Source organism: Camellia sinensis, chromosome 2 (genome assembly GCF_055761805.1).
Source record: "Camellia sinensis isolate YWXY chromosome 2, ASM5576180v1, whole genome shotgun sequence".
Lineage (NCBI taxonomy): Eukaryota > Viridiplantae > Streptophyta > Magnoliopsida > Ericales > Theaceae > Camellia > Camellia sinensis.
Genome location: NC_138962.1, coordinates 171,609,060 through 171,624,852, shown reverse-complemented (window position 1 = coordinate 171,624,852; position 15,793 = coordinate 171,609,060). Strand labels below are relative to the sequence as shown.

Genomic DNA, 15,793 nt, shown 5'->3' with positions numbered 1-15,793 from the left:
AAACCATGCACAGATCCTGGAATTGGATAACATTATTATATGCTTATTATTTTTTATCATATCCTACTCCATCCCAGTCTCCCATGAAATTGATTTATCCCACTATTATTGGATATAGTGTTCACAAAAACAAAAACTAATCCAACCCTCTCTTTTAATCCGACAACCAAACGTATCATATGCATTGTTATGTATGGATAACATTATTATTATTTGTTGTAGAATAGGCTAACGAATATGTCTGAATTTGGATATAGGTCCAGTGGTTAAGATTAGAGCTCGTTTGGGAAATGTCTTAGTAATTTTTTTTTTTTAAATCTTTTTAGTGAAAGGTAAGTTCTATAGAACGGCTATTAGACCAGCTATGTTGTATGGGACGGAGTGTTGGGCAACCAAGAAACAACATGTAGATAAGATGAGTGTGGCTGAGATGAGAATGCTAAGGTGGATGTGTGGTAAGACTAGACAGGACAGGATTAGGAATGAATGTATTCGGGAATGGGTAGGAGTAGCACCGATAGAAGATAAGTTGAGAGAGAATCGTTTGAGATGGTTTGGTCATATTCAACGGAGACCAACAGAGGCAGTAGTGAAGAGATGCGATGCTGTAACGATAGATGGAAGTGTTAGGGGACGAGGTAGGCCTAGATTAACATTGACTAGCGTTATAAATAAAGATATGAATCTACTTAATTTGACTAATGAAATGGCCTTTGATAGGGCCACGTGGAGAAGAAGGATTCATGTAACCGACCCCATTTGATGAGACTTAAGGCTTGGTTTGGTTTGGTTTAGTTTAAATATTTTGAAAAAAAATTTAGCTTCTAAGTCTTAATAGACTAGTAGACCCTAAAATTTATTTTAATAATGGAAAAATTTTGAAGAAAAAAATATCCATATAACATAAAAGTGTAGTTGGCAATAACATTTTTCACATTCAAACTCTTCAACTACCATTACATCAACAGAACTCAATTATTCTTCACTTACTCTTCATCATCATATGTATCTTCATCTCCACTCCAATTACCTTTCATTTTAGGGCCCAAAGGCCCTTCCTCACCAAATACTTCATTAGGAATTTTCACCACATTCTGAATTGCACCTTTCAACTTCTCCGAAACACAGCTAATCTGAGGACCCCATTTCCTTTTATAATTCAACCATGGTGGCTCATCCACAACATGCCCCAAGTGCTTGGCTGCAACTATTCGATAGCTCTCTCCCGTGTCCGTTACCATCTCACTCTTCGACGTAGCATTACTCTCTCCTATTCCACATTTCCATTGCATTTCATCTCCGGGCTTATGGTAAAACGCATGCCCGTGCAGCGAAGCGTAAGTCACGAATTTGTTTTTGTCTTGGAACTCGAGCTCTGACACGTCGACCCATTTCCCTTTACTATGTTGTGAAAAATAGACACTTGTTAACTCCCCATTGAAATTGCTTACCCTTAGAGTCAAATGTTCCCAATCACCAACATGTCTACCAAGTTTCCTAAGCGGAATGCCAATAAGCCCACAAAGTTTAATCTTCACTGGCCCATTAAATGGGTAAAACAACCATATAGTTATGTCAGTGAATGTTGCACCAAACATGGGCTTAACATGCAAATAGGCCTCAGCTTCATCTAGGTCTCCCTTCTTAACACTCTTTTTGGCTGCTTTATCAACTGGGAGATCTAGCCAAAATGTCCCATCATCTGAACCACTTTGCGGAAGGTTTGAGCCGCCGGCCTCGACGCCAATGCTGTCAGAGTCGTCAGCCTTGACACTTCCAACGGAATCTTTCCTTTTGTGGTGCAGGCGGGCACCATTTTCAAAAAACCAATTGACAGAAGAGGGGAGGTATTTTTCACTAGGATGAAAGTAGATATATGGAGAGTAAGCTTGAACCAATGCCTTAATTTGGTTTAAATTAGGCATACAAGATAGAAAACAAGACTTGGCATTCTTCAAACAAGCCAGTGATATTGAATCAGCCTCCTCATTACCACTATTTTGGACCATAAACGTACCTGTTGACACCCCTAAAGCCTTGGTCCCTCTATTAACTGGTCTAACACTATAAATTCCAAACCCCCTTGGATTGTTCTTCCTTTTTGGTCCCCAAATCCAGGAATTGTTCTGGCATGTCTCTGTGAAATTGGACCGGACAACCCTAATTTTGTCAAGGGAAGGCTTCACGGGCAAATTCGTTACAATGAGGCCGATGGGTTCATACCCATCGGGTGGCATTGGCAGCCAGAAATAGCCTTTGCCATCTTGCTTAATTTTCAAGGACTCACTATTCCAAACAAGGGTATAGTCAATAGGCCTCTTTAGGGCCCCACCAGAGGAGTCATTGGAGACGTCTTTTCCAGCTAGAACCCAACCGCGCAGCGGTTTGTTGTTGGGCTGGGCATAGAAACCAAGCATGAAGAACCCTTGAGGTGTTTCAGATGGTTCAAAGAATGTTGCTCCTGAATTTCCCGGTCCACCGGCTCGAGTAGACCATACCTCGATGAAAGATGAAACTTGACAGACTTGTAATCCTCCTAGATCAATAGTTCCACTAGCAAAACCTTCACCTGCAATTGAATTTAAAAGCAAAAAAACAGATATAAGGAGGAGAATAAATGAAAGAAATATAACAAACATGTTGATGCATTGACGCGAAATAATTACCTGGTGGCCAAGTGGGTATTAGAGAAGGAAGCGTGAAAACAGTTTCAATAGGCAAAGGCTTCATGTGCATATCTTTTGGAGAAGATAAATTTAGGTTCAACACTGCTGGGTTTTTCAAATACAGCTCTGGAAACTGGTTTATAGAGGTAGTAGTGCATGGAATAACTAATTTATTTTGAAGCCAATTTATTTTTATCTTTTTTTATTTCTTTCTCTTCTTTTTTTTTTTTTTTCAATTTTTACTCTTTTTTTTAAATTGTTTTTTTTTCTTTCTTTTACTTTTTATTCTGTCTCTTGACTAGATAATTTTAAAAATTAAAAAATAAAATTAAGTCAAATTTGAAAAAAAGTTCATTAAGGATGAAAAAAGGTTAAATTTTATTTTTTTTTAAAAAACTTACATAAATGACTTGTTTTTGTCTTTTATAAATTTTTTAAAAAAAATTCTCTTTTTATTTTTTATTTTTGTCTAATTGAGACCAATCTAAAAAGTAAAAATTTGACATAATTTTTAAAAATAAGCTGAACTAAAAAAAGTCTAAAAAGTCAACTCTCAAAGTAAGTAGTGAAATGCCATAATTTAAAATCTGTGCATAAGAGTCACTATACATCTGAATTGTGATCCTTACCGCACCATGTTTAATTTCACGTCATAAATTTAAATTCAAAGTATTTCTCTTGATATTTCTTTTTCTAAATATATAATTTTAAATGGAATATTTTTCCAACAAAGAGAAGAGTAGAAGCAAAGCACGAATTATGCTTTTGCTAAAGGGTAGAAAATTGTAAAGACAATAAGAATAAAACTCATTTCCTGATTCTTTTCTTGCCTCGCCTATTGCTATGCTGAAAGTTGCCCGAATTGCCATAAAATACATTTATTTATTTATTTATTTCATGTGTGCGAGCGCTGAAATTGCCATTTTTGTCAAAGAAAAATGTCTCGTAACTCAAATTTTGTGGCTCAAAAGTGGCTCAAATGGCCAAAACGACGTCGTTTTAGCCATTTGAATGTTGTTCTGTACTCAAAACGACTTCGTTTTGGCCATTTGAGCCACTTTTGAGCCACAAAATTTGAGTTACATAGCATTGTCGTTTGCCAAAAGCATTATTCAACTTTCACAATCAAGAACAATGAAGAATATAACAAATCATACATTTTACCACGATTTCACAACAAATTTCAAAGAAATCAAAATCTGACCCAAAAAATGATGAAGCAAAGAATGGTACAAAAAATATAAAAATAAAAATTACACAACAAATTTAAAATAAGAAATTTAACCCCAAAAAAAAAAACCCAGAAATTAACACAAAAATCAATGCAAGAAAATTTTGTTAGGTTTTTGTAATTAACAATCCCATTTGAGAAAATGTCTCTCAGTTGTAATTTTATTTGCTCTTTTGTTTCAATGAAACTGTGAGTATTTAGAGGCGAATCCAACTAGAATTATGCTTGTATAAAGGAGTTCATGCTGACATTTCATATCTTGATTATTCCTTATTTACCACTTCGCTGACTATCTACAGAGATCGAGGTGCATTCAGAATTTATGAAAAACAAGTTTTACCACTCGAGCGATAGAAGTTGCGCTCTGGCGATTGGCATATATGTTTTGCATCGCCTTTTCTTACACTGCTCGAGCGATGAATTGTGTGCTCGAGGGGTCTTCGCGGCTTTATTTTTTATAAAGTGCGCCGTTTGCTGTTTTTAAGATTTAACCCCTCCAGATTCTCAGAAATGAGTAAAATACAAAGTGTTCTATATTGGATGATGTTTTTATATGAGTTTCCTTGATCTATAAAAGGTGGTTGATTGATCAACGAACTATAGAGTATAAAAACATCAAGAGTTGATTTTGTTCTTTTATTCACATAAAGAGATAGGTGTTCTTCAATTGATTCTAGGGAATTTGGACTTAAAGCTTTGATGGATTCCAGAATGGCTTATCGTCGTGAATTCGGCGTTATGGATTAAACGTTAGGCAAACAAATTCCGATGTGAAGACAGTGGTGGAAGAGACACATCAGGTTTAGGTCAATTCGAGCGTAGATTCGTTAGGTAATTGAGGATACTCTTGTGTAATTCATTTTTGTCTTCTTAATTGATTGTTTTGTGACTTTGGTTCATGATTTTTTTATTGCAATTGGAGTTGTTCCAATTGTGATTTTTTTCACTTTAAGTTTGGCATCCTCCAAAAAATCCAAAAAGTCAAAAAGTCACTATCCTATTTAAGTCTCATCATCTTATTTAAGTCACATCACCTCTCTAACACATCACTTCAAACCCAACCCAAATCCAACCCATATTTCATAAAAAGTCAAAAAGTGCACTTATTTAGTCTTCCCAAACTTGGCCTAAATCATTGTGCTGATTTGCCGTTGATTGTTTGATTGGGATTGACACTAAAACAAAAGCCCTTATAAAACACAGAACTTTTTGCAATGGCACGCATCCCGTCGCAAAAAATGATCTTTTGTGACGGAATTTTAAACCGTCGTAAATAAAGAGCTTTTGCGACGGTAGTTACCCCATCGCTAATAAACATGCAAGAAAAGGTGTGATAAATATGAAAGTATTCGCGACGCCTTGTGTACCGTCGCAAAAAGAAATTTTTTGAGTCGGGGAGAAATTTACTGTCGCAAATAGTGGACAATTTGTGACGGCAATTGTCCATCGCAAAAAAACCCTTATTAAAACGGCGTCGTTTTAACTATTGGATTTATCATTTGTGACGATTTAAATATACTGTCGCAAAAAGTAATGAAAATCTTTTGATATCCCGCTCCTTCTATTGGCGCTCGATCATTTTCCTCCAAAATCCCTAAAACTTTGAGGCAAGATTGTTTTCCCCCAAAATCCCCAAAACCCCTAAAGTCGTTTTCCCTCAAAATCCCTAAAACTAGTTTCTTGATAAGTGACGACGGTGAGTGTTCACCGACGATCTCTCTCTCAACGAGCGACGACGGCTAGTAGTCTCAATCGCTCTCGATGATGGCTACTCTCACACGAGCTCAGTCAATCTCAATCGCTCCTCTCTCACACACTCAGCGAGTGACGCCTGTATGCTCTCTATATATATATATATATTATATATGTCTCCTTAGAATGCACATTTCGTGTGTTCCTTAGAATGCTTTTTTTTGGGTTTCTGCTTCTGTTGATATTCATGGAAAATAGGCATTGTGCTATGTTTGGTTGAGTTTTCAAAATTTGTTTTTTAAAAAATTTCAAAAATTACAAGTTTGTTTGACAAAAGTAAAGACAAAAAAAAATTATTTTTGAAAATTTTAAAATTATTTTTTCCCAAAAACAGAGAAAACCATACGAAATTTGTAACGCCCTCAATTTAAGACATAAATCATTCGTTCACAAGTTCCATGAACATAAGGAAAAGAATACATCTTCATTCATCAGAGTCTTATTTACAAAAATATTACATGTTACCCAAAAAGTATATGCCCTACAGGCTTACAGCTTTCCAAGTTATCACTTAGTTATAACAAAAGGAGAGTTCTAACTCTATACATGAAAAGCCCTCGGCTTGAATATACATTTAATCATCAAAACAAAATATAAAAAGGGAGTCTTCAACTCCTAAACCTCCCAAGCTAGGGCCTTGGAGGTGGCATATCACCTGTACCTGAAAAATGGTATCCCAAGTAAGGTGAACCAATGCCCAGTAGAGATATGCTAAACAACATATGAGAATTAACTAAAACATTAGCATTTGATAACTATTTAACACTTATGAACCATCACAAACCTTTTCATTAATCAATCAACGTTGATACCCACATTTCAATTCACTTCCAGTTATTACCCAAGTCAATTCATTGACATAATTCATTATCACATAAACAATTCAAAATGAGACTACAACTCATTCATTAACACTTCGATCATATACATCATTCATACACTTCCAGAACTTGCCATTTTACGGAACTACGTCTGAGGGAACTGGCGCCCAAATGTAAATAAGATTTCGGGACTTTCACCCTAGACACTCCGGCCAACTTAATTATCCATGGAGTCCATCCCCTATCTCCTCCCAAACAATGGAGTACATCCCTTATCTCCTCCCAAACAAGATACATATACAATGTATTTAAACGCGTCGTCATATATTATGACCAATTTAATCACATATACAATGCTTACATCTAACCGTCATATTCAATGACATATTCCAATTAATTAGTTTTAATTTATCTAATCATCATGAATTTTCTATAACAATCATGGCTATCATCCACTGATAAACCAAAACAAATATATCTACACAAATAAATAAATTTCTCAACAGATAGTATATCACGTTTTTCATAGGTGAGTGATTCATCAATCCAACCACACCATTTAATCACAATTTCCCCCAATTTCATAATTTCTGAACCAATTTCATGTTTCCACAATGATCTCACTATTTAAACAAATAATTTGTATAACACAAAGTAGGGCATTCTCCCCATTTTCTCAAATATTGCACCCAAGGACAAATTTCACACAACATACCCAAATATTCTCATATTCAAGACCTCACATACATGTGGAACCCCAAAATAGGAAACCCCTCTTTCAAATAACAAAACCCTAACCTTGACTTTACCCAAATCTTCCACAAACCCACCATTTATACAAAATGACTAATACTTATGTTAAAACTCATGTAGGAGAGTAGAACATCCCTACCTCAAGTGTAGAAGCTCAAAGAAGAAGTGGAGAAACCTCAACGATGCCCAAACTTGATTTTACTCGAACCAAATGAAAGATCTTGAGAAGCTCCAACTTTTTAATGAAGACACAAGGGTTGGAAATCACTAGATCAAGGCCAAAATGTAGAGAGAGTGTGTATTTTAGAGAGAGAAGCTCTCAACTTAGGGTTTTGAAAAGTTTTAGAGAGAGAAAAGACAGAAAAAGTGATTTAAAATGGCACATTTGCGATCTGATATACCAGTCCTCTCGAGCGGAGAGTTTGACGCTCGAGCATCAGACACAAAAATTCAACCCACTCGAGCGCAACAAAGACCGCTCGAGCGCCAAGACACAACAGCAAGGGACTACTCGCTCAAGCGTAATGAGACCCGCTCGAGCGTAGAATACACTTGTCCAGTATTTTACAAACTTCAGATAGTCGCTCGAGCGCCATAGGGGCCGCTCGAGCTCAGACCCGCTCGAGCGTGAAAAACACTTCTGCAGTATTTTTGTAGACGCACCAAATACTGAAAGATTGCAAACCCCGCTCGAGCACAAGACCAAAATTCTGGGCAACAAGGTTCTAGACCAACTAGCAATCCACCTGTTCCAAACTCGCCCAACACATCCCAAAACTCAAATACAAGGAATTAAAGGATGGAAACAAGCTATAAACAATAACATTCAACCGCAAAACCCGAGTCCGAAACACCATAACAGTCGAGTTAGAAACCGGGATCGCTATAACGAAATTATTGAGTTCTTCATTTTTTTTTTCATCGAACTACTTTTTGAAAAAATTCAAAAACAGATTTTGAAAACTAAACCAAACTTTGGTTGTGTTTTCATTAAAAAAAAAAAATTTCCTTTGTTTTTTTTGAAACAGAAATAATGAAAAGTTCGAAACACTCTCGTCCTTTTCATTTTTGTACCAAAATCAAAAATTTGAAAACAATTTTTTGGTATTTCTTTAAAAGTGGGTGTTTTTAGATTATTTTTCAAAAAACAGTTTTTGAGAATGGTGGCCGAACAAGTTTTCTGTGGAATTTGGGCAGGGCTATTGCTATTCTGTTGATGTCAAAATAATTGATAACTAAATGCAGGTAGTACTTGGTTTCTCACTCTCTCCTTAACCTTAAATTTTATCCTCTTTCAATTTTGGATGTATTGGATCACAAATGGCACATTGTAAACTATGTGGTTTTTGAATGCATGCATGTGTATGCACAAGTTTTTCAATTTGCATTAGCCTTTACTCTGATTGATGTTACGAACGTCTCTCTCATTTCTTTGAGTTCAATTCATGCACTTACCATTCTGTTTAGACTTTATCGTTGGACCATTCCCCATAGTTTCACCATGCATAAACATGTTTTTGGCATTTTCATTGCAGTTTGAATTTAAGGTTGTTTAAACTATTTTGCCACAGTTGGGGGTCCTGGTATGTATTGTACCGTTCATGCCAATGAGCCGCTCACCCACAAATAATGTTTGTCACACCAACTTTTCTATGAGTTTGTTGTTGGTGTATTATTTTTGTATGCAATATGCTTTCCCTTTGTTAAACACGATGTTTATCAGTAAAATATTACATTGGTGTTGCTTGATTTATTAAATTGAACAATAGCTTGCATAACTTATGCATTGCACAAAAATTTTATAATAATAACATTTTTTATTGTATTTTATTTATTATCTTATATATAATTATTAAATTAGTTCAATGAATCTCATTAGTTATGGACGTTATCAATATAGTAGTAACACATTGCTGAATAAAAAATATAATACATAAACATATAGTTTTTGGCAATCGCTAATGCCATGAAAAAGAAATTAAGAAATTAATTAATTTCTCAAACTAAGTAAGAATATGATCTTCATATTCCCGTCTCACATTCTTAAAAGATTATTTATAACTAGTAACGTACTCAAAAGTTTTTTAAACGTGAGGAGTCTAAATGAACCCGATCAGTAACTAATTGACTTTGCATATAAACATCGTGAAATTTACCCGTGATGCTGGATCTGAACCCTATGGACCTTGATATTAGTAGTAAATATTCAAAAAAATAAAAAAATAAAATAAAGTTGACTATTTTTGTCACTTTATATACTTTTTAAAGTATAAATTTTTGGTTTCCTCTTTTTTGCCAAGATTAAAAAATAAAATAAACAATGGCAGCTTAACTCTTCATTCATTTATTATCACATTATCTCTCTCTGCTATTGTTATTTTTTCATGAATATTAAATATTATCTTTTGTCATCTACTTGTGGCATTGATGTTTATAAGCAGAGTTTATTGAAAGATTCAAACAAAGTTGTTTTACCGATATAGAATGGGTATAAATAATCAATTAATTACGAGAGACAAACCATTTCTTTCAAAGCAATTGCTCAATTAGGCATTGCTAACATTAAAAATTGAACATTTCAATTTGAGAAAACTTGGTTTTGTATTATATATGTTAATTTCATTTTTATGCTTTGAAGGCCCCAAAGAAAGGTGTGAAACCAGCTGCAACAACTAAGAAGAAACCGGTACAGAATCACAACTCTATTAATTTGCACAAATAAGTAGTCAGTCTTTTTCTGTAGTTAATATGTTGATATATGATGGTATATATATGGTATAGGAGAAGGTAGTGAACCTGTTGTTTGAGAAGCGTCCAAAGCAGTTTGGGATAAGAGGGGCATTGCCTCCGAAGAAAGATCTGCACTAGTTTGTGAAGTGGCCCAAGGTTGTTCAAATTTAGAGGAAGAGAAGGATCCTCAACTAGTGCTTGAAGGTCCCACCTCCCTTGAACCAATTCACCAAGACCCTTGACAAGAACCTTGGTGAGAGAACATCATATAATTCATTCATAAACTATAATTTGCATCGAACCCTCTACAAATATTGTCTTTTAGTCCAATGCAAAGTTGATTTACTCATGTGGATTGCTTGTTCATTGTTTTCAAAATTTTTAATTGTGCCTAATTATGAGGTTAGATTTTTCAAATTTATAACAAGGTTAGTTGTTAATAATTTTGAAGTGAAGGATTGAATAGTGTGTAAGAGATTGATTTTGCTATGATCCTTGTACATATAAAATACTTTGTAGGCAGATTTCCAATAATTGTATTCTCCATGTTATAATCCATTGATTACATTGAATTGAATATGCCTTAAATTAGTGATGTCAAATCAATTCATTTCAGATCCTTAAAATTTAATGGATAGCTAAATTCATTGCTATGGAATGAAAGTGTACTACTTATTTTGAGAAATGAAGGTGCAATTATTTTTGTCTACGTTTTTTTTTTCCTAGCTCTTAAAGGCTATGATATTCTGTGCACCTCTTGATGTTCTAGACATGTTGAATTAGTGATGGAACAGTGTATGGAAGGATCACAAGAATAAGATTAAGACAAAGTATTTCAAGCCTAGAAGTTCTGATTGTAATCTAAAGGATGATGTTCCTTTGCACATTGTGCCAAGCCAATAGGAAGAACTTGTGGAGTATTGGCGTACTTCTGATGCTGAGGTAAACAAATAAGTTATATATATGATATGCAAACATACAAATCATATTTATGAACTGCCATTTGTTGAATCTGTTACAGAAAATTGCAACTAGAAACGCTAAAAATCAGCGAGCTCACTTCATACCTCATACCACAGGGCGTACTACTTTCACTCAGATCCGGCATGAGGTTTATATTTTATTGTTTTTATTTTTTTATATAAATAAGCATTATATATTTGAAAATTATTTAGATTCTAATTTTCATATTTCTAAAAAAATCTAGATGACCAACAAGGAGGAGTCTACTGATAAGATGAATGTTTGACTTATGACACGTAAAGCAGATGACCCTGAGGTTATCCAAACCTTGGTAGTTTCCAAACAACTAACATTGAATTTAAATTTTATTTTTTATTTTTTGTGTCAACCATCTTAATTTGACATATACTTGTACGTCTTATTCAATACAAGATGAGTTTAATCATTAACTCTTCATGCTACCTGAGGATTGCCGGAATTTAGAGGCTAGGAATGCCATTTTCTATGAGTTGATAGGTCATGACGGACAGGGATATTGTAGCACTTATGGGAGAACTGTGCCTCGAAGCGCGGTGTATAAAGATGGTGATGGGCCATCGCGGTCAACCCCCCAGCCATTGACTATTATTCAGATCACCATGCAGGTTCATGCAGAGCTAAAAGATGAGTTAAGGGAGGAGTTAAGAGAGAAGATGCGAGCAGAGTTTTATACACATTTACAGTAGATGAGAGCTGAGATGATGGCCTTTATGTCACAGGGGGCGAGTATGGATTCCAACAGATAGGTTCGATATAAATTAAATTGTTTGATAGTCAAATTTTCACACAACATATATATATATATATATATAATAAAATTCGAATATGATTTACATATTATGTATAGACTGTCATAGGCTCCTGATGCATCGAGTGGCCACTAGGTATATAAGGAATCTACAGGAGATGAGAATCCATATACACCACCACCAGAAGATCAGGTAAAAAATGTATCTTTGCATTCTAAGCTAAGAATAATCATACATTAAATGTACACAGCCCAAAATTATAGAGGCTAATTCTATAAATAGAAAGAAAGACAAAGGATTTTCCATTGTTAGCATGAAACTTGACACATACGACCGCCTAGGCACAAGAGACTTGTGGGAGCAGACAAGACTCGAATCGGATTCCTGGCTTGTGAGTCAGAACTGGATTTCACTCTAGACAAATTACTTCCTTAAGAAACTTAAAATTCGAGATGTTGACGCCTCAAAATCAACAAACGGCATCGGAGTAGCATGAAATTTGGCATACACGACCACTTAGGCACAAAAGACTTGTAGGAGAAGACGGGGCCCGAATCGAATTCCCGGTTTGGGAGTTAGAGCCGAATTTCACTCTGACAAACTAGTTTCTTAAGAAACTTAGAATTTGTGGTGTTAATGCCCCAAAATCACCAAACGGCATCGGAGTAGCACGAAACTTGGCACACATGACCACCTAGGCACGAGAGACTTGTGGGAGAAGACGGGACTTGAAGCGGATTCTCGGTTTGGGTGTTAGAGTCAGATTTTACTCTAGACAAACTAGTTCCTTAAGAAACTTAGAATTAGAGGTGTTGACGCCCCAAAATCACCAAACGGCGCCGGAGTAGCAGGAAACTTGGCACACACAACCGCCTAAGCACGACAGACTTGTGGGAGAAAGACGGGACTCGAATCGGGTTCCCGATTTAGGAGTTAGAGCCGGATTTCACTCTGGACAAACTACTTTCTTAAGAAACTTAGAATTTGAGGTGTTAACGCCCCAAAATCACCAACGGCATTAGAGTAGCATGAAACTTGGCACACACGACTACCTAGGCACGAGAAACTTGTGGGAGAAGAAGGGACTCGAATCAGATTCCCAATTTGGGAGTTAGAGCTGGATTTCACTCTAGACAAACTAGTTCCTTAAGAAACTTAGAATTCGAGGTGTTGATGCCCCAAAATCACCAAACGACATCAAAGTAGCACGAAAACTTGGCACAAACAACTGCCTAAGCACGAAAGACTTATGGGAACTCAAATCGGGTTCCCAGTTTAGGAGTTAGAGCCGAATTTCACTCTAGACAAACTAGTTTCTTAAGAAACTTACAATTTGAGGTGTTAATGCCCCAAAATCACCAAATAGCGTCGGAGTAGCACGAAACTTGGCACACACGACCGCCTAGGCACGAGAGACTTATGGGAGAAGTGTCATGATCCAAACCCGCCCTTATAGGTTTAGCATCGTAACTGGCCAGTAATCCTGGGATTACCGAAGGCCTCTGAGACAGATTAACATAATATTAGGGACTAGTGGAAACAAATAACAAATATACAACGTCCATTGAGCTGTGCAAACTTATGTGAGACAGAAAAATTTTAAACTTTACATTCATACTTTTGCATATCATCATATATATATAGGCTAGACATAAAGGGACTTAGCCCTATTTACAAAATAAACAAAAACTTATTTAACCAATCAAGAAAATAAAACTTAAACTTTAATCACATAGCCATAACCATTTGACATGTCCGGAACCTCCAAGGGAGGCACATAAGTTGGCTGACAAAAACAGATTCCAAGCAGACGCCTTTAAGCCTGGTCACGCGCCTGATCACCTACATACATAAATATTACAGTGAGCTGGAGCCCAGTGAATAATAACAGAGTAAAGGGTTTCAATGAATGATGTCCATCACAAAGTTATAATCAAAGTTTATAGCAAAAACAGATTGTTATCAGAAATAGAGTCTTATGCATATTTAGATTTCAATCAAAAACAGATTCAAATTCATATTCTTCTTCAAATCATATACAAATTTCAGAGTTCATTCTTAATCGTACATAGTACATCTGTTAGCGCCAACAGATCTGTCACGAGCCCATTCCGCCCCTAGTAGAATGGTGCCGTGATGGCCAGTAATCCGAGATTACCGAAGGCCAACTTTCAAAATTCACACACAATCAGAGTATTACATACAGGGCTAACATGTGCGGAAGCAATATATACAAATCTAATTAGTCCATAAGAGCAGTGCATAAGTTAAATGGAATGGCATACATCTTTACATAGCTTTAATACAACAAAATGAAGTACAAAAATGCATCTTGACCAAAAGCTTCTCAGCCATCAAATACAAAATGCAATGAAATACAACTAAGAAGCATAATCTTTAAAATGCTGCAAAAGTACAAAATCCAAAACAAATGGCAAGTACATCTAGGCGTCACCGTCGTTCTGCTCATCACCTACATATATATAGAGAGGGGTGAGCTTGGATACTCAGTGAATGGTATAAATAATAAAGGGGTTTACATGAATGATTTCCGAAATCTTTATCAAATCAAGGCACGTCATATCTTGTAAAAAATCAAAGAGCAAATCAAGTTTATCTAACAAATCTTTCAAGTCTCAACAATCAAAGTCTTTCAAGGCTTTCAAGTTCCAAGGGATGACATTAACAAAGGTTGTGCTACAAATGCTTATAGTCCCCTAGCATGTACGGACTTTCAAGATTGTGCTACAAATGCTTATAGTCCCCTAGCACGTACGGACTTTCAAGATTGGTGCTACAAATGCTTATAGTCCCCTAGCACATACGGACTTTCAAAGATGGTGCTACAAATGCTTATAGTCCCCTAGCATGTACGAACTTTCAAGATTGTCAAAACCAAAGCTAATACTTGATACACAAAATAGGGATAGTCATTCATGCTTAACAAATACTTTTCCAAAACAAGCAAGGCAAAACTTTATCAAAACTTAATAACATAACTTTATTAAAAATACCACTCACATAGTTCTTCAAACGTCGGGGTCAAGGCAAGTCCAAGTCCTACAAACACATGGCAAAGTCTATTGAATGCACTTCTCAAAACAAGTCTTGCATGCATGCAAATGACCTCGGCATTCTTCAAAAACTAAGTCAAATAAAAAAAAAACACAGTTTCTTATCTCGGGAAAACATGCTGGGCAACCACCAGGTCTAGGCCGAGGTCCCACACCTACTTGCTGAGGTGTGGCCTCGATGGCCACATTCAAGGAAATGAAGTCGGGAAAAATCTGGGTTTCCCTCTCTTGAAGAACATGACGAACATGAGAAAGATAAATGCAAAGATCATAATTTGCTATTACAAAATCTAAGATTTCATGTTATGAATTCAAAAACATGGACCTGGGGTACCCATATTCAAGGATCTTGTGAGAACAAACACAAAAACATGAATCTTAATGCAAACTTTCAGATCAAACAATACTTTTTCTTCAAGAACACATGAACACTATTTTCTCTTTCTAAAACCAACTTTAAATCAATGCATGTCGTGTAGAACAGGTTCGATCGTGCAATGCAGCTGGATAAACATAAAGAACGACAAGAGTAAATCAAGAATCTAACCTCAATACACGAATCCAACGGTTTGATCTCTAGGAATCAAGCTCGAAAGCCCACTCTCTCACTCTAAAACTTCTTCTTCTTCCTAGAGCTTCTCTCTCTCTACAAGGCAAAGATATAATACAAAATGTATATTTTCTGGGTCTGTCGGCTGACTTAACCCTCTGCAGGGGTACGTGGCAATGGCTGGTTGGCTCTACTCAAAAAGGTGACTGAATGAAAAGACAAGACTATGACAAAGTGTACTCAACAAGCTAGGCGGCAAGAGCACTCCGACAAGTAACGACATCGGCTAACAACAAGACTTTGGCAAGCAAGGGGCAAGGACATCGGCTAGAAAGGACAATACTTGGCCTAGCTGTGCCACACCTTGGCCTAGATGTGCCACACCTTGGTCTAGGTCGTACCAATCCAGGAGTAAGGTCACTTGGGTTCAAGGGTAACATCTCGGCCTAGATAATACACATCTCG

At 36.2% G+C, this 15,793-nt stretch overlaps 1 protein-coding gene across 1 annotated transcript; it reads right to left on the bottom strand.

Annotated features, from left to right (window-relative positions):
• Positions 1–876: 876 nt before the first annotated feature.
• Positions 877–2,799, bottom strand: LOC114256236 (hypothetical protein At1g04090-like). The gene is made up of 2 exons (XM_028195853.2): positions 2,667–2,799; positions 877–2,569 (listed from the first exon to the last, which is right to left on the bottom strand). Exons 1-2 carry the CDS (start codon positions 2,734–2,736, stop codon positions 987–989), a joined length of 1,653 nt encoding a protein of 550 aa, XP_028051654.2. The 5' UTR covers positions 2,737–2,799; the 3' UTR covers positions 877–986.
• Positions 2,800–15,793: the final 12,994 nt, after the last annotated feature.

Excerpts from the sequence above, each read along its gene's own strand:
- LOC114256236 (XM_028195853.2), bottom strand. The coding sequence starts at position 2,736 with ATGCACATGAAGCCTTTGCCTATTGAAACTGTTTTCACGCTTCCTTCT. Across the intron at positions 2,570-2,666 it reads AATACCCACTTGGCCACCAG|GTGAAGGTTTTGCTAGTGGA; the intron begins GTAATTATTTCG and ends ATTCAATTGCAG.